The sequence below is a fragment of the Mus caroli genome, chromosome 2 (genome assembly GCF_900094665.2).
Source record: "Mus caroli chromosome 2, CAROLI_EIJ_v1.1, whole genome shotgun sequence".
Lineage (NCBI taxonomy): Eukaryota > Metazoa > Chordata > Mammalia > Rodentia > Muridae > Mus > Mus caroli.
In genome coordinates this window covers 63,942,632-63,962,137 of record NC_034571.1, presented here as the reverse complement: position 1 = coordinate 63,962,137, position 19,506 = coordinate 63,942,632, and the positions used below count along the sequence as shown (strand labels likewise).

Genomic DNA, 19,506 nt, shown 5'->3' with positions numbered 1-19,506 from the left:
CTCTCCCTCTCCTTCTCATGCCATTAGCTGTTGACTCTTTATTGACTCTTTAACCCTAGCAATTATGTAAATTACAAAGTATGGTATACAATTAACGCCTTGACCATCATGTTTGTCAATTAGATAAAGCACTCTATCATCTATCCTAACTTAAAGAACTTACAGTATTATACCTAAGTTATGTTCCGATTTTAGCTTGCATTAGTATCTGAAAACCATTTTTTCAAATCTATGTCATCTCTTTCAATGCTAAACAACTTTGATTATGAGACTATAACTAGTCTTCAACCCTGTCAGAAATCTGAGAATGAATCATTACCTGAATATGTAGGAAGCATAAAAACATAGCTTCCAAAACTTAAACAAATAAAAGACAACTGACTACCTGGACAGTTCCCTAATTTCTTATAAGGTTGGAGCATCTGTCTTCAGCCTTGTGGCCCAGAACCATCTGACAGACCTTGAAATGAAGCAGGAACTATGAAGATTAGTTTGTTCTGTCTTGGCAGAGCTAAAATGCCAACTATCCTGTGTTGTGTGTCCTTTCCTGGACAGTATGTTTTGTCTGAAGATGAATAGGGCAGTTCTTGTCCAATGGCTACCTTGCCATAACTGGAGCAACTCTATATGGAGGGTTTGATGCTTAAATTCTTCTTTGAAGTAGAATGGGGAAGCTGTCAGGAACAGATATGCCTCATTGTCAAATGATCTTTAGTAATGACATAATATTAAATGCCACAGTCTGTGGCTCTCTGATGTTTTTGAAGACTATCTATGTAAAGTATATCTGAACTGTTAAACCTTTACTACTCTTAGCCATTTCTATTTGAGTAATACTGAAAATGCTTTATTATAATTAGAACAGAATCTAATATAACCATGAGGTTACTATCTGGCCTTTAACTTGTGTTAATTAATCATCCTACATGCTATTACAGTGTATAATAGCAGTTATTAGAAGGACTGAGCCTTGTATTTTTAAATGAGTTGCAAATTTTGTATCAATATAAGAGATTTATATCAGTGAAAAGCTTAATTCTATATCAATATATAAATTCTGGACCAATTTTTCATCACCCCTGTTCAGCAGGAAGAAGTTGTGGAGAGTTGTCATCCCAATCTCTTGGATTTGGATGTCTGGTTATGGTTATTTTACAAATTATAGATAGGTTGTCATTTTAAGGGATAATTTGGGAGTAGTCATAATTTTGAACAGGGAGGAAATAGATGGGATGGATTACTAAATTCATTCTTGAACAAAGTATTGTGTAGCCATAATCCTTCATTGGTAGAAATCTCTATAATGGATGCAAAATTGAAGTTATAATTTCTAACATCTGACAAACTTAGAAGTAAAGAAAAATGAGAACTGCCACCATAATGGTATTCAGTATCTCTTTCTGGATGTTAATAGTCTTCATATTGTTTTCCTGTAACTTAAGTTAATCTTTGTCTCTAAGGGGAGACCAAAAAACTTAAGACACTGCACTGCACAGGCTATTCATGCATGGCTCTGGCACTCAAGGCAAATGACAACAAATGTGTGCTTTCTTCTTCTATTCCATAGTGAGCAACCCCTGTGCTACCAACAACGGTGGCTGTTCTCACCTGTGCCTCATCAAAGCAGGAGGGAGAGGATTCACCTGCGAGTGTCCCGATGACTTCCAGACCGTACAGCTTCGAGACAGGACACTCTGTATGCCCATGTGCTCCAGCACGCAGTTCCTGTGTGGCAACAATGAAAAGTGAGGCGCCTGCTCCCCTTTTCAAATTGCCTTGCCTGCCCTTGGGCATACATTGACCTTCGAGACTCTAGAGAGTTGGACAGAGATTTTCTTTTCTGATTTTTTTTGAGATGAATTCTTGCTGTGTAGTTCATACTGGCCTACACGTCATTCTGTAGCCCATGCTGGCCTGAAACTCACAGCAATCTTCCTGTTTCAGCTTTCTGAACGCTAGGTGTATGGGTTTCCATTAACTGAGATTTTGGTTAACTAGTTTAACTCATAAGTGGGATCAAACTTTCTGTCTAGGTAAAGATCTTTCTTGAGTAAAAGGAATTTGTTATCCAAAGAGATAATGAAGTAGAGTTGACAAAGACTTTTTTTCATTCTGTGGACTGTCTGAAGAAGAAATTGTGCCCCCCCCCCCACACTTCTTTCTATTTGTTAAAGCTTGATTTTTTTGGTCCAGGATGGGTTCAATAATGGAGAAGACACCATGTGACTTTACCATATATCTGTCATGTCATAAGCACTCAATAATCCTTAGAACCTCTCAGCTTTCCAAAACAAAAAAAAAAATACTCAAATGTCTTTCTTCATTTTGGTAGATAATCATGTACTTTCTAAAAATGTAATTCTATTTGTCTCCTCCCCACCATCACTTGGGATTCAGCATCTAATTCACTTCTCCTTGTGGACATTGCTAGGTCAATGGCCGTCCATGTGTTTCTACAGGTTTTACTCTCTTTGTGTAGGTGTATCCCTATATGGTGGAAATGTGATGGACAGAAAGACTGCTCTGATGGTTCTGATGAATCAGACCTTTGTCCACACCGCTTCTGCCGTCTGGGACAGTTCCAGTGCCGGGATGGCAACTGCACGAGCCCCCAGGCTTTGTGCAATGCTCGCCAGGATTGTGCCGATGGCTCTGACGAAGACCGTGTTCTCTGTGGTACGTTGGGTTCCTTTCTATACCCTTCTTGGTCCGTTTCTGTAGTTGATTTTGTAGAAGCAACCCAAAATTTCATTCAAAAATTTTGGAGAAAAATTAGGGCCAACCCTGTATGTATTCTGATAGAGGATTTGAATTTGAACCTTTAAGGTCAATAATAAGTTATCTAGATGGCTGGTTTTCTTCTATGTGCTGGTTGCAGAATCCTCCTTGAGCTGACATTGAAAAGGAATCTTTCTTTCTCTTCATTTTAAATGAAGACTGTGTTTTCTCTTCTAGTAATATGGTTCCCCAACGACAAACTAAAAGAGTGTCAAAAGTAGCAATAATCACAAACTTTGAAAACAATTAAATGATAGAAAACAGAGTTAGAAAGTGTGTTTAGCATCTAGCCCCCAATTCTGTGTGAAGAAAAGGACATGAACTCACAAGTCCAATAAAAGCCTATTAGTTATTCTAAATAAGAATAAGTCTCCATGCAGTCGTCAATGTTACCAGGAACTACCCTAGAGTGTAAAACCCAGTGAAAGGAAGTTAAAATGGCTTTCTCTGGACCCCACCCATGGTGCTCCCATTCTTGACAGTTTCTCGACTCGTAACCAAATGCCCTGTTTGCAGAACATCACCGGTGTGAAGCCAATGAGTGGCAGTGTGCCAACAAGCGATGCATCCCTGAGTACTGGCAGTGTGACTCCGTGGACGACTGCCTGGATAACTCAGATGAAGATCCTTCCCACTGTGCCAGCCGGACCTGCAGGCCCGGCCAATTCAGGTGTAACAATGGACGCTGCATCCCGCAGAGCTGGAAGTGTGACGTAGACAATGATTGTGGAGACTATTCTGATGAGCCCACCCATGAATGCAGTGAGTTCCCTGGGGTGGGCCCATGCAAATAAACAAGGCCAGTAGACAAGCAGATGGGGACACGTCCCTCTACCCCAGTGTAAGAGAAGGAAATATCCTTTCTTGTCTTTCCTTACAAACTCTATCACTACAACATAGAGCATAGTTGAGTGGTTTCTATTTGTAACCAGACCTTGGCCACACTTCCTGTGCAAGGCACTGAGCTGTCCAGCCATGCAGAGCACGATAGGGAACACTCACGTGATCCATATGAGAAACACTGAGGTCAGGAGGGTGAGGCCTCTGCATTGCAGGTAAATAGAGTGAGGCTCAGGTTAAGTTCATGGTCATATTACCACAGAACCAGCATTGCAATTCAAGGATTTTACTTCAAACCAGGTACGTGCCCTGCCTTAGTCAGGCTTTTGTTGCTGTGAAGAGACACTGTGGCCACAGCAGCTCTCATAAGGAAAGTATTTAATTGGGTATTGCTTACAGTTTCAGGGGTACACAGCAGCATACAGGACATGGTGCTTGAGAAGTAGCTTAGAGTTCCATATTTGGATCCTCAGGTAGCAGGAAGAGAGAATGATACTGGGCCAGGCTTGAGCTTCTGATACCTCAAAGCCTACCACCATGACACACTTCCTCTAACAAGGCCACACCTACTTCAAGGCCATGCCTCCTTACAGTGGCACTCTTTATGGGCCTTTGGGAGTCATTTACATTCAAACTACATATCCCTTCCAGTCTAAAGTACATCACAATCCTAATGAATGGGACTGAGATAACAAAAGAAGTTAGGGCTCTAATGTTCTGCTCATTGAACACATCACACCTATCACACCTAATGGAGGTGTCTGTTTAGTGGTTACGTGGTAATTGTTAGTTCCATGCACCAAGTCCTCTGTATAACCATAGTGAGGAGCCTTCTGGTGCTGTTTCCAGCAAGACTGGTACTTCCACTCTCATTTCTTGATTTCTTCCTTTTCAGTGACTGCTGCTTACAACTGTGACAACCACACAGAATTCAGCTGCAAAACTAATTACCGCTGCATCCCGCAGTGGGCAGTGTGCAATGGTTTTGATGACTGCAGGGACAACAGTGACGAGCAAGGCTGTGGTAGGAAGGGCTCTGGGGTCTGGGGAGGGGCAAGAGAATGTCAGTGTCAAGCACTGCTCTCATAAGGATAGATGTCCCATCTCTTTACCTCTGGAAAGGAACTTGGGGTCATTGGGGGAACTTAATTCATGTCATCTTAAGTGACATCTGGTCCCAAAGCAGATAAGTTAGAGACAATATCATTAAGATGTTAGAATCCTTGCTGACAGGAGCCTGATATAGCTCTCTCCTGAGAGGCTCTGCCAGTGCCTGACAAATACAGAAGTGGATGCTCACAGGCCATCCATTGGATTGAGCACAGGGTCCCCAATGAAGGAGCTAGAGAAAGGACCCAAGGAGCTGAAGGGGTTTGCAGCCCCATAGGAGGAACAACAATATGAACTAACCAGTACCCCCAGAGCTCCTAGGGACTAAACCATCAACCAAAAAGTACACATGGTGAAACTCATGGCTCCAGCTTCATATGTAGCAGAGGATGGCCTAGTTGGTCATCAATGAGAGGAGAGGCCCTTGGTCCTGTGAAGACTCTATGCTCCATTGTAGGGGAATGCCAGGGCCAGGAAGCAGGAGTGAGTGGATTGGTGAGCAGGGGGAGGGGGAGAGGATAGGGGAAGGGAGTTTTCTGAGGGGAAACCAGGAAAGGGAATAACATTTGAAATGTAAATCAAAAAAATATCTAATAAAAAAAAGATGTTAGGAGCATGTTTAATTTCTTCCAAATGTACAGTCCTTATTCATACGTGACATGTCTAAACAGCTTGTCTGATCTCACAGATGGTAGTAGGTACAATATGGCACAAAAGAGTTATTTCCAAATCTGGATGTATTATTTCATGACCATCATATTCTAAGTGTCTTTGTGACTTTCCTAATCATCTAGTAGGCAGCTGTAGTCACTCTGGCAACATGGAAAAAAATGTAGGCAAAAAAAGGGACAAATTTAATGGAAATTGTCAAAATCAAGTATATACTGTCTCTTGAAACCAAAGCGTCTGAATGTATAGTTTAGAGAAGAAAAAAAAAGATAATGAGTTATCTTAATGACACTAGTTCTAAAAAACTAAAGGTGGTGTAATAGAATGTTCAAATGATTCCATTTTAAGCCTCTGAAAAAGTTTTAGCATCTTGTTGCCAATTAAAAACTTGATATTATATTTTACTTTTAGAATAGTTTCTATAAAAGGTAATAATGGCCAGTCACATGCCTTTCTTTAATCCCTGATGCAGAGGCAGGCAAGGCAGTCAAAAGATACTTTTCCTCCCGCAAGGTAATAAATTTACTTTCAAAATAGAGGATGGGTTAGGGTTAGCTAACAGAGGACATCCCAGTGTCTGGGTGCTTCAAGAAGATGGAAACGAAATTCTCAGACTCTGTCAACATGAGGCGGGGACCCTAGTTTACGAAGTCTTGACCATGATTGTGCTTTGTAGAATCGGTGCCGTGTCACCCTTCTGGGGATTTCCGGTGTGGAAATCACCACTGCATCCCTCTCCGCTGGAAATGTGACGGCATTGACGACTGTGGAGACAACTCAGACGAGGAAAGTTGTGGTGAGTGTGCTTAGGATTTTGTGACCCCATGAGCCACAGGGCCTGGGATGTCTGTCTATATAATTCATCCATTCCTCCTCAGAGGGTGAGATGTCAGTTTGTTGGGCCTTTTTCTCTGGGATACAGAAGTATATATTTTCCTGAAATGCTAATCAGGCAAGCTTTGGGAGAAGGTATCTGTGAAGGGGATATTTAATCAAGTCTACTTTGGTGAGTTTTACACACACACACACACACACACACACACACACACACACACACACACAGACGCGCGCACGTGAGCGTGCGTATAGGTGATGTTTTGGTAGCAGGTGTAATGACTTAGCAATGGAACCTGAACCTGAGGGGAGGAAGCCAGAGACCTAGACTGAGCATGCCAAACTCAGTATTTAGTTTTGAATGGGAAGGCGTGTTTAGAAAATATGCCCCAGTCATCATTTGTCGTCACTGGCTCATGGTATGTTTTCAATTTCAAGTTTCTTTTTAAGTATAACCTTTTCAACTTTAGTTATGTTTCAGAAGTCCTCAGCCTTGGCTAGAGGCATTCCGGAGAATCAGGGTCTTGATTGCATCTAGCAGTGTCAACCACCTAAGACTTGTTACACAAGAGTGCTCTAGGAGGTGCTTCTCAGTCCTGTGGGAGTCAGAAAGAGGAAGGTCACAAGGCCTTCCTTGGATGATAGTGTGAGTTTAAGGCCAGCCTGAGAAACATAGTGAGACCACATATATACATGATGTCTGTGTGTGTGTGTGTGTGTATGTGTGTGTACATATATGTATGTATATATGTGTGTATAGATCTAGTCCACGAATGTAGCTCAGTGTTAAAACACTTGTCCTTCATTGATGATGTCCTAGGTTCAAGTCTCACTACTAGTAGGTACATGAGATAATAAAGATAATAAAGTTCACATTGAATACTGTCATATTCAATGTGTAGCAAGAGTTTTGCAAAACTCTTTATGGATTTGAAATTGAGGCAGTTGTTTGTTTGGTGTCCCCCCCCTTTTTTTTTTGGGACAAGGTCTCACTATGTAGCTCAGGCCGTCTTTGAACTCAGTATGTAGACCAGCCTGGCCTCTGCTTCCCAAGTATTGGATTAAAGGCTGTGCTACCATGTCCAGCGAGGCATAAGATTTTGTTTTAGAATGTGACTGGACCACAGGACAGAATTAGGTACCCATGGGCCCAGGCTAGCTCCCCAGGTAGGATTCCTGGTGCACACTGATAGCCTGGTGCCTCTCCTTTTCAGTTCCTCGGGAGTGCACAGAGAGCGAGTTTCGATGTGCTGATCAGCAATGCATCCCCTCTCGATGGGTCTGTGACCAAGAAAATGACTGTGGAGACAACTCAGATGAACGGGACTGTGGTAACTATCAGGGCACACAGAATCTTATACTGTGACGCTGTGGAGACTTTGTAAACCAGTGTTGATAAGTTCTTTACTGTGCAATGACATAAAATTTTTGTCATGTTAAAGTTCCACTTAACATGATGCCATCTGCACTTTCCGTTCTTTATGTTTAACTTACAATAGTCTGATCATAGTGATAGGAAGATAAGAAGGGTACCTGTGACCCTGGGATAGAACACGGAGCATTGGGACAGACGCTCTAAAACTGATTAAATGGTGGGTATGGGTGACATCATATAACCTTGAAACTATTATTTCTGAGGAGGAATTTGAGGAGGAATTTAAGAGCCGAGGTTACCCTACAGGGCCATAGGAGTATTCCTCTCCGTATGCTGAATGGAGAAATTGAATTATGAGTTTGTCTATTTTACTAACGGTAGCGAGAGTTCACTATGAGTCAGCCATGGGTTATGGATAGGAAAGGAGCAGTAGCCTCTGTGAGCCCAGTTCCATGAGCTCTTCTGAGAATTATGATCTTTTCTCTTCAGAGATGAAGACGTGCCATCCTGAACATTTTCAGTGTACGAGTGGACACTGTGTGCCCAAGGCGTTGGCATGCGATGGGAGAGCAGACTGTCTGGATGCTTCGGATGAGTCCGCTTGCCGTAAGTGCCTGCTCACTTGAGGTTCTGTGTGTTTCAGTGCATAGGAAGGGCAATTTAGACACAACCCACTTCTTAGTTTAAAAGCCTAAGTATGTTCTCTTCAGCCTACTCATGACGTTGAGTTTGCCTGAGTCATTATTTCCCAGTGGACTTAGGATCCCTAGTTGTTTATAGTGGTCGTGCAGTAGTTATTTACAATAGACTTTTGATGATGCAGTTGCCGCTTTTTGAAGTTCAGGGAGACAATCAAAGATGATGGGAAAGACAGTTTTGATACATGTGGCAAGTGGCGATTGGCCAGAGAGACACAGTATAGTGTTCTCTCTGTAATGATTTGTGTCACTGAAAACTGGGTTCAGAGAACTGTCTTGCCCTTAAGACATAAACGCTCCCTGTCTTTTTGGTTTTCCAAGACAGGGTTTCTCTGTGTAACTGTGGTTGTCCTGGAACTCACTCTGTAGACCAGGCTGGCCTCGAACTCAGAGAACCACCTCTCACTGCCTCCCGAGTGCTAGTATTAAGTGTGTGCCACTACACCCGGCCAAAGACATTTACATCCCTTTTTATAGATAAGCCACAGCAACAGGGTAGTGAATAATGAAGAGTCACAATAGCAGGTGTTGAGGGAGATCCAACTTCAGGTTACTGATTGTTATAAACTTCGATGTAGGTGCTAGGAATGGAAGGAACCTGGGTGCTCTGGAAGAGCAGCAAGAACTCTTAATCTCTGAGCCATCTCTCCAGCTCCCGATAACCACTTTTTAAAAAGCTCTCCAGAGCTTTTTGGATTCATTCCTGGTTAAGAGCTATTGATTTTCATAAAGTGAGTAAAATCGTATATGTCTATCTCATTAATGTTTTATATGTGTCCCCTTCTTACCAACAGCAACTCGCTTTCCCAATGGTACCTACTGCCCAGCTGCCATGTTCGAATGTAAAAACCACGTGTGCATCCAGTCATTTTGGATATGTGATGGGGAAAATGACTGTGTCGACGGTTCTGATGAGGAGATCCACCTGTGTTGTAAGAGGGCGAGGGAGGGGCTGAAAGGACAGTTCCTTGCTTGGCCATATATATCAGTGTTCATTCTATGCGGCGTGTGAGCGTGGAGGGCAGGTGTGTAGTCTTGAGGCCTGATTGGTGAGCAATCAATCCTGGTGATTTCATTTAGTCCTCTTGCTTCAGTTCTCCAGCTGGAGCCTGAGAAAGTTAGGTTAACAGCCAAGATTTTAAATATATAGGCTGTAGCAAACATGGAAACTGGAAGTGCACAGGTCCTGAGGTGGGAAGGAGGAGGAGGAGGAGGAAGAGGAGGAAGAAGAGGCGTAAATTGTAGCTCTCCTCTCCATCCTTGAAGTACCCCCTCCTTGTCCCCTTGGAGCTCTTGTGTAAAACCTGAAGACTTGATTCTTGAAACCACTTCCTTTATATAATAATTCAGGACCATTATAGATACTTTTTTTGTTTGTGGTGTGGACAGGCCAGAATCATAACAGATGTTCTGGCTTGGTTTAAGCTCACGGAGGCAGAATCTGTAAGGGTGGTTTTTCTTTTCTTCCTTTCTTTCTTTTTTTAAATAAGATTAGAAAAGACTATTGTATGGGTATTTTGTCTGTAGAACGAACTATACTGAACTTAACCGAAGCCAGAAGAGGGCATCGGATCTCCGGGAACTGGAGTTACAGATGGGTGTAAGCTCCCTTGTAGATGTTAGGAATGGAGCCCGGGTGATCTGGAACAGCAACAAGTAGTCTTAATCTCTGAGCCTATGTCCATCTCCCCATACCTATGTTTTAAAAGCTCCAGCGCTTTTTAGATTCGTCCCTGGTTAAGAACTATTGATTTTCACCAAGTGAATGAAGCTGCAGTTGTTTTGGATCACTGGTGAGAGGCTAGTGTAATTCTCACAGTGTCTCCCTTGGGCTGGGAATGGTGGTATCACTGGTCGAAAACAAGAGAAATGCAAATTTGCTTGGCTAGGCTTGAGTGGCCCAGGAGTTCAGGAAGAAACTTTCCAAGCAATTCAGAAGGGAGTTACAGTTTCAGAAGGGACCCAGGGACATTTCTGCCTGAAATCTTCCGATGGCTCCAGTGAAGTGGCTCTAATTCAACAATGCTTCCAAAGTCCTATCACTTCCATTCTCTTCCTGCACCGTCCTACTCATTCTCTGTGCAGAGATGGGATTACTGAGTGTGATGTCAGAGTTCCTCTTTCAGTGATTGTTGTATTTTCACAATGGCCTTCCAGTGCTGCCCTGTGACTCAAAATTTCAGAAGCACTTAGGAAGTTATTTCTTTCTGTAAGGCAAAATCTGTCATAGCAAATAAAATTAAATGTTAGAGAGGTGAGGACACACACACACACACACACACACACACATACACCATTCCACATACTCACACAAATGTTCCATGTTCTTTCCTAATGTCTGTACCAGCCATTCACAGCAAATAATTCAAATAGTAGTTTCCCTAACAGTATTTTCAAGAATCAGCCCTGGGGGTCGACTCCTCCTTTCCTCTAAAGGAGCCTAATTACAAGGGTCATCTTTTGATATCTGTCTTTGATGGAAAGTCAGAAAACCAAATAATTCAAGTCCTCCATTTAGAAGAACAACACAGATTTATGTGGGATTCATTGACTTACATATATGGATGTCTCAGTTTCATTTGTTGTTGTTGTTGTAGCAAAAAAGCAACTTGAAGACAGGTTCAGGTTCCAGTCCACGATGGCAGGGGGTTCACATCACCAAGAGCTTGAAGTAATTGGTTATTGTATACCCAGAGCCATAAGAAGGGAGCAATGATGCCAGTGCTTAACTCACTTTCCCACTTAACCCAATCCATTAACACTAACCATCATGGGAGTTCACTGACATGTTGGTATATGCAGAGAGGACTGTGTCTCCAGTGCCTGGGTGTGACCCTTCTGTTCTTCCCAGCTGCATAAGTCGCTGCTAGACAGGATGAAATGAAGACTTCATGCTATGGATATTTAAAGATCACAATCAGAAGGACGAAACTGTGGTCTCCTGACTGTTAGGATGACTCCTATATAATCTCAATGGCTTTTCCAACTTCATGACTTAACACATATGTCCTCCTTGTTCTGTGCCCTAGCCACAGAGATTTTTATATAGCTTCTTCTGTATGTAAAGTCTGTTCCTGTCTGACTCAAGTTCCATGAGAGTGAAGACTGTGTCTCTCTTGCACCTCTCTATATCTAGGATCTACCTAGCACTTGAAACAGTGTTGTAATGTGTATCTGAGACTCAGGACATGTTTGTTGATTAATTGAATGAGCAAGTGAATGAATGAATGAGTGATGAGTGAATGAAGTGAGCCTGGCACTGGGATAGCCTGGAGGTTTTAGACATTGTCACTTCTACTTTTAACTTGTAGCTTCGTTTTTTATTTCCTAGTCAATGTTCCATGTGAGTCACCACAGCGTTTCCGGTGTGACAACAGTCGCTGTATTTACGGCCACCAGCTGTGCAATGGTGTGGATGACTGTGGAGATGGAAGCGACGAGAAAGAAGAACACTGTAAGCAGAATGGGAAAAGGAGAAGGCAGAATCCTGGGTCCTTAGCTGTTTTTGAGATCTTCCTCGGGGTTTCCAATGGTCCTGGAGAGGCTTGCTTTGTGCCTGTAGTGGTGAATCACAGACAGTGTGAACGCGTACATTGCTCACACACCAGCCTGCCCTATCCTTCCTATCTCCCCTGAGGAAGATGTTGATGACTCCTTATATTTTAATCTTTGCTTAGGCACTTAAGTAAGATACTTTCATGTTTTTTAGAAAAATGAGAGAAAAGACCAAGTACTGCTTGAGTCATACTCCACAAAGTTAATTGTTAATTGTTGTCAAAGATGAGGACTTCACAACCTACAGTCGCTAATTGCTAATCTGGCATGTAAATGTATATTTCTTCTAATGCTCAGCTGAAAAGATCATGTTAAATAAGGTGCCACCGTGTTAACATAGCTAACCCGGTATCCTTCCTGGATGTGGAAATCCATTTCGCAGAGGAGAAAAATGAAGTGATATCTTTAAAAAGTATATTATTTTACTATTTTTTTTATATGTTTGGGCATCTTGCCTGCATCTCATGTATCCCTGGTGCCCAACCCAAGACTAGAAGAGGGTGTCAGGTCCCCTAGAACTGGAGTTAGAGTTGTGAGCTGCTTTGTGGGTGCTGAGAATTGAATCCAGGGTCTCAAAGAGTGCTCCTAACCACGGATCCATCTCTCCATCCTTAGATTAGTTCAAGAGAAAAACTTGAAACTGGCTGTATTTCACATTTAAATATCAGAAATCATACTTTTGTTTAAAAGTTACTCTATTGAGAGAGCTGACCAGTTTTTTGCAAGTTTGCTTAGAAAGAAACCACTGAGAAAATGGGAACAAGTAGCTAGTTTTTCCAATAAAAGCATGACAGAAATTTTATTTCATTTTACTTGGAATGAATAAATTAGACTCTTTGCCAGTAACAGTTCTGGACTAGGATGCCACATTGATCTGAGAAAAACCTGAGTTTTACTCAAGTCAATACCTAACAGCACCTCGGCATGCTCTTAAGGCATGGAGATACCAGACCATGAATATATTCAGCCTGTGCAGATATTGTGAAGGCCCCACTTGAATCAGAAGGGATTTGGGTAGATCAGGATGCCTCTCTGTGAGGAACATCTCTTCCTCTTGTGCTTCCTAGACTCTGGCCCTCCTCTTTAGCCCTATAGCCTTGTTGGCTTTCCTCTCCATATGATGAGCCCTCCTTAGGGGATGGACAGCTGTCTAATGTCACTCACTTGTACTAGGTTGGAGGCCAAGACTCCTTTCAAGAAAGAAATAAAGATTTTGATTAATGATGCACAGTAAAACACAATGTACTGCATCTTAACCCTCTGTAAACTGTAAATACATCGAGGTCACTACCTTAAAGAGAATGATATTTACTATGATGGAATCAGTTGTTTAGTATCCCGCTGATACCAAAGCTATAATGCTCTAAAGGAATTCTATAGGTAGATACATCCATTTTAAGAGTGTGCTTTTGAACAAGAAATAGGAAAGAAACAACACTTGGGAACATTTTTATATTCCTAGCCATATGGTAATGAGCTGATGAGTATATCTTTTATTTGAAGCATTATGAATAGCTTCTTTCATTCACCAATCTGAGTGATTATCTTTAAAATCATTATTGTTTTTAAGGTGTCAATTCTTGAATTTCTTTCCTGGTCAACTTTTTTTTAAAGATTTATTTATTTATTTTATGCACGTGAGTACACTGTTGCTCTCTTCAGACACACCAGAAGAGGGGATCAGGTCCCGTATAGATAGTTGTGAGCCACCATGTGGTTGCTGGGAATTGAACTCAGGACCTCTGGAAGAGCAGTCAGGGCTCTTAACCACTGAACCATCTCTCCAGTCCCTATCCTCATCTATTAGACGTCATTGTTCTGGACCTATTCTTCTCACTGTCAAAATATCACACCTAGAAAAGCATGTACAGGCTATAATTTTCCTGAATCATATTTTTAATTCACACTTAAATTTCATGATGAAACAAAGAGTTATGACCTTGGCATTTTCAGCCACGCACTCTTCTCAGGAACCTAGAAGGAATTTGAACTGCTTTCCTCTATTCAGTTCTACAGTAGACAACCTCACTGAGTGATGCTCCTCCGAGAAAGCTCTTTTATCTGTCTCCTTTCTTGTTTTCTCACACACCTTTGTAGCAGTTCACAGCCATTTTTCCACCATTAGGGAAAAAAAAAAAGGACATTTTGTCAAACCTTGGTGTCATTTGGCCTGTGCATCCTAGAGCCTTTTAACCCACAAATTCTCCCTACTTGGGGCTCCCATGTGGTCAGCTTGTCCCATACTGCAAAGGGTTTTGCCCTTATTTTCTTGCATTCCTGTTGTTAATATAACAACCAGTCCTCCACTAACCTTCCCTCTTAAGCACCTATGCTGAGTAAGGACGGGCTGGGCACTCTAACACACTCTTTTCTAACCTCTTTGCCTAGAATACCAAGTGCCGTATCACGTGATCTGCCTTTCCTCCTCACCACTGCTTTGCCATAGCATATGAATAACCTTGATCTCCTGACTGCTAAGCTGATGCCAAGTATTTTCAGCTTTCGATTGGGAAAGATCCCACTTCTCTCATCATTCCATATTACTCAGAGTAATTAATTTTGAGTCACCAATGAGTCTCTGAGTCTTAATACAACAAAGAGTTCTTTCTCGTGTGTATAAAGGGCTGCGCGGCTGGCTCAGCGTCCATCCTGGTACTAGCCACCGGACACACCTGACCGCCAAGGTTATAGCCTCAGCGTAGGAGACAGTGTGAAGGCACGTGGGCTTTAGTCCACGGGTGACATATGTCACTTCCAATACACAGCCCAATGACTAGAACTAGTCACTAGCTGCAAGGGAGCCAGGGAAAAGTGGGGAAACAATGTATTTATCTGTGAATGGACACGTGAAGCATTCTGCTTTGGTGAGGAGGAGTTTTGACTTTACCTTGTTCTTACATTGCAGGTAGAAAACCAACGCACAAACCTTGCACAGACACCGAATACAAGTGCAGCAATGGGAACTGCGTCTCGCAGCACTATGTGTGTGATAATGTGGACGACTGTGGAGACCTTTCTGATGAAACTGGTTGCAGTAAGTGAACAGTTCCTTTTATATTTCACTATGGCAAAATAACCAGACCCTCAAATGACCCAGATGGGTCTCAAACACTGTGTCGTCAAGGATCACCTACAAGTTCTAATTCTCCTGCCTCCACCCCCAAGTGCTAGGATTAGAGGTGTGTACCATCATGTGTGGCTCTTTCTTTTCTTCTAAGTAGGAGGAAGACTTTGGGTTGGAAGAGATTAACATAATCAAGGGATGGATTTGGTTCATTTGGAATGGTTGAGGCTATATTAGTAGCTCATACCTTTGGTATCCCTTCCTAGCTCATATGCACACTATTTAATTGTTACTGCCCCAATGGGTGGCTGGGATTGTCTACCTCCATACCGATGCTCTCGAAGTTTAAGTCACTCGATGAGGAGCAAAGAGATTAACAGAAGCAAAAATTAAGTATCTATGGAACTCCAGGCAAGGAGAGTGGCCTCCGGTGCCCTCAGGCACCTGTTGTGCTATTGTTGACACAGTCTGACCTCTTTCAATCAGCCAACTAGTTACTGTGTATACGTGTACCCAGGCATGCCATAGTCTATGTGCCTCTGTGTGTGTACAGCAGAGTACAATTGTATGGTATGGTTCTTTATTTTCATCTTTCCATAGGCTCCAGACATGGAACTCAGGTCATCCCAGTGACCTCTGAGGGAGCTCTTTAAACACTGAGAGCGCCTAACTGGTTATGTGTTTTCAACTCCTTGGGTATTACATGACTCCCTCCTGCATTGCCCCCACCATACATACCCCCAGGCATCCAGAAGACTTTTTGATAGTTACTAACTGACCACACTGACTTGGCTTGCCACTAATCTCACCCTTTCAGAGGGACTTGGAGTGCTTGTCAAAATGAAGTGACCTGATTAAGCTTTGGATACAATTTGATAAGCCAGGTGGCAGATCTTGACACAGAGACTGGTATGTAAACAGCTTTAGGAGGCTAGCGATTTTCCAAGTTTGACTTGGGCTAACTGAGGCTTTCTCTTGTTGCCTGTGCCTGTATTTAGAGCCATACTTGAATATAAAGATTTTCACTGAAAGATGGTTTAGTTAAAGGAAATAAGCAGTATAGCATTAACTTCTTTTTAGATGTGATTCAGATATGGGCTTGTCATTTGACAGAGGTGTAGAATTCCTTTTCTTTATCTTCCTCTTTATTTTATTTCAAAACAGGGTCTCACTATGTAGCCCTGGTTGTCCTGGAGTTCACTATGTAGACCATAGTGTCTTTGAACTCACAGAGGTCCACCTGCCTCTCCTTCCCACGCACTGGAATTAAAGGCATGCTCAACTAGGTGTAAAATTATTTATAATGCCACTGCTGGGGTCCCCAGGCCCATCACCTTCTTTCATCTTGGTCCCTCACTACCTCCCCATCTCTTCCTTCCTTTACATTCCATATCATTGAATACAATGAGACAGATAGGGCTTCTAAAAAAATTAAGATGCGCATCATGACACTTTAGAATACAGACTGAAATCATTGCTTATGCATCACGTGCATGTGACACACGCATCCCTCGAATGTGAGTGTGCTCAGAGCACCGAAACCCAGTTCAGTCATGGGATGACATGTAAATTTTCCTAGCACCATTCAATTATAAAGGAAATTATAAAGCTGAAGTCAGGCTGCAGATAACATTTCTGTAATTGTAAAGGTAGAGTAACTTGCTATTCCTGTGATATTTCTATTCCTTTTTTTCTTCTTTTTTTTTACATATATATAAGCTGGAAGCTAGATAGACTGTCTTATAAACAGAGAGCCATATGCTTATGTTTGTAGAAGCTGGTTGCTAGGCAACTGCTCTGACACTAAGCTGCATGCCTAGCCTTAATGTCACTGTTTCGTGGATTAAGGTGATGGCTAGATGTTCCTGGTCTTCAAATGAAAGAAGCTGTATGGAAATTTTCCATTCTAAATGTTATCATAGAACTGCTCTTGTTAAGGTCTCTTACTTTGGAAGATTAATGATTCACTCAAGGGAGATCTTTCTGCATTCCAGACCTCTTAATTACAGATGGACTTTAGAGCTGAGAGGATCACAAAGTCCAGTGGTAGAGTTAAGAGAATAGTTCCCTGTAGAGATACTATGGCATTGGAAAGAGGATCACAACAAGCTTGCCAACATATGAAAAAATTCCTAGAGACACTGAAACCTTCTCGAGAAGAATTAGAAAACTTGCGGAGGTTTATTTATTTTGAAATAGATCGATATTGGCAGCTCAGACTTCTAAGCTTTCATGGCTGTAATTTTCAGGCAGTGGTAAACTGAGTGGCATTCTCCTACTCTTGAAACTCAATGTTCTTAGTCTATCCTAAATATAGAGACGAATAGCTTTATTATGCCATAAGAAATAGAAGTCTCCTTTAGCTAAAATAATAACAAGCCTGTGACTGAAACACGTTTCATCTGAAAGGTAGACGAGGCTTAACTCCTGAGGCAAACGCCGCTCACCACTTCCTTATCTAGCCCCAGCTTCTTCAGCTTCTCCGAACGACCTGAGTTTGGGAGTAGGTGACAGAGGATGAAAGAAAGCTGGCAATGACAGGAATTGGTGACTTGTAGAGATTGCCAGGGACAGGATCACCAGGCAAGAAAGAGAAAAGAGAATTTGGACAGACTCCAAGCTGTGAGGAATCTATCCTGGATAATCTAGACCCAGAAAATTAGGGATAAGAATAGCCATTTAGCAAGCTCCAACACAAACAAACTATTGATCATCTTTTGCTGTATTATAAAGGCAATAAAGTCTAGAGATGTTAATAAGTAGAGGCTGGGTGTAGCTCATATTCATGTTGTAGAGTTACACGCATGTTTAGCATGTGCAAAAGCCCAAGGTTGAAGGCTCAAGGTTCAATCCCCAGCACCAGAAGAAATGAATTTCTCTGAATCCGAAAACCAAGAAAGGTTTACTCTTTTTTTGTACATTAATTTCTACATTTAATATACTATTTTAAGCAATGTAACAATCTTTTTTCCATTTGTTTTTAGATATTTCCCACAGTAAAGTATCATTTGAAACCTTGGCTCTTCATAACAACCCTTAATATAAATAATCAAAACTCCTCATTTCTGAGATATATGCTTCCTTTTATATTTTAACATGTCTCAAAATGAAGTATATCTTACAAATTATAACGTGTCATATCACAAGCTATCATTTTCTGTATCACTGATGGTGTCTCAGTGCTAACTTAGAGATTTAAGATAGTACAGTATTTCTTCTTCCTTAATGTTGAAAATATAATTATGCTTTTAAAAAAAAACCTATCAGTGCTATAATCCTTAATCACAAATCTTAGTGCATAATTTTATCCCTTCCTAGGGGAAACTCATTAATAAAGTAACAGTAAAAAAAGATGTGAATGTTATTTGTATTGATTATTTTCTGTGTTGCTGGTGATGGAGCTCAGGGCCTTCTGAATGCTGGGTAAATTCCTTACCACTAAACGACAATGGCGGTCAAACAGGAGTATTGTTAAAGTAGTTTAAGATATATACATATTCTAAGATTTCTGTTATATATACTAATTTAAGGCTTTATATATGAACTAGACAAATTCCTTGACAGATACAAACAGTAAACTGTATTGAAAAATATAAAAGGAAACCTGAACTTATTTAAGAATGTGTAGTTGTTGGGAATTCAGTCAGTCTTTGTTATAAGCATTTTGTGTATGTAAAGAGCATAATATGGTTGCATATTACTACACCTTGATAGCTACCCTTTCAATTAATTAGTTAATACTTGGCAAAATTATAACTGTAATTTTGTTCTAACCTGTCTGTCTGTCTGTCTCTCTCTCTCTCACATACACACACACACACACACACACACACACACAGTTTGTCTGTCTGTCTGTCTGTCTGTCTCTCGAGCACACACACACACACACACACACACACACACACACACAGAGTTTGTGTGTGTATAAAATATACATACTATCTATCTACCTAATTGCATTAGATGAATGAGCAAGAACATGCAATGTTAGCTGTGGAATCTCTGGTTTCATAATTTCTGACTCTGGTTTTGGACACTGTGTCTGAGGTTGAGCCTGGTAGTGCTGTATATGGTGGGACCATTGCACATTTGTGTAGAGAACATCCAGGCCTTTTACAGACAGAACAAAGGTCCCCTCTCATTTCAGGGCTTCTGGAAAAGGATCATCTGAAGGTGCTGCATAGTTGGTCATGTATCTGTGTGCTTGTGGCTGACCTGTTGTACCCTTCACTTATGATGCTGAGATTTTGTTTTCCAGATCTAGGAGAAAATAGAACATGTGCTGAAAAAATATGTGAACAGAACTGCACCCAGTTAAGCAATGGAGGATTTATCTGCTCCTGCCGACCTGGGTTCAAACCTAGTACTTTGGACAAAAATTCATGTCAAGGTAGAACATTTTTCCTTCCATTGTTATTTAGAGAACTTTGCTTTTTTTGTTGTTTGTTTGTTTTAGGTTTTCCACCTATTGCCTTTTAGTTAAGCCACTGTGTTATTTCCTTAATGGGTTGACCTCCTGGTGTTGTCATTTTGGTGCACAGTGTCAATAAAGGAGGTTTTGGTGGTAATGACTGCTTAAAACC

General features: G+C 41.5%; 1 protein-coding gene across 1 annotated transcript in view; it reads left to right on the top strand.

Annotated features, from left to right (window-relative positions):
* Window positions 1-19,506, top strand: part of Lrp2 (LDL receptor related protein 2) — a 164,415-nt gene that overhangs the window by 126,194 nt on the left and 18,715 nt on the right. Inside the window, exons 54-64 of the mRNA XM_021184968.2 lie at window positions 1,568-1,745; window positions 2,480-2,676; window positions 3,295-3,540; window positions 4,514-4,642; window positions 6,074-6,193; window positions 7,446-7,562; window positions 8,096-8,212; window positions 9,099-9,236; window positions 11,636-11,758; window positions 14,765-14,893; window positions 19,182-19,313. Of these exons, the coding sequence (XP_021040627.1) occupies window positions 1,568-1,745; window positions 2,480-2,676; window positions 3,295-3,540; window positions 4,514-4,642; window positions 6,074-6,193; window positions 7,446-7,562; window positions 8,096-8,212; window positions 9,099-9,236; window positions 11,636-11,758; window positions 14,765-14,893; window positions 19,182-19,313 (1,626 nt within the window). The remainder of the gene's footprint in view (window positions 1-1,567; window positions 1,746-2,479; window positions 2,677-3,294; window positions 3,541-4,513; window positions 4,643-6,073; window positions 6,194-7,445; window positions 7,563-8,095; window positions 8,213-9,098; window positions 9,237-11,635; window positions 11,759-14,764; window positions 14,894-19,181; window positions 19,314-19,506) is intronic.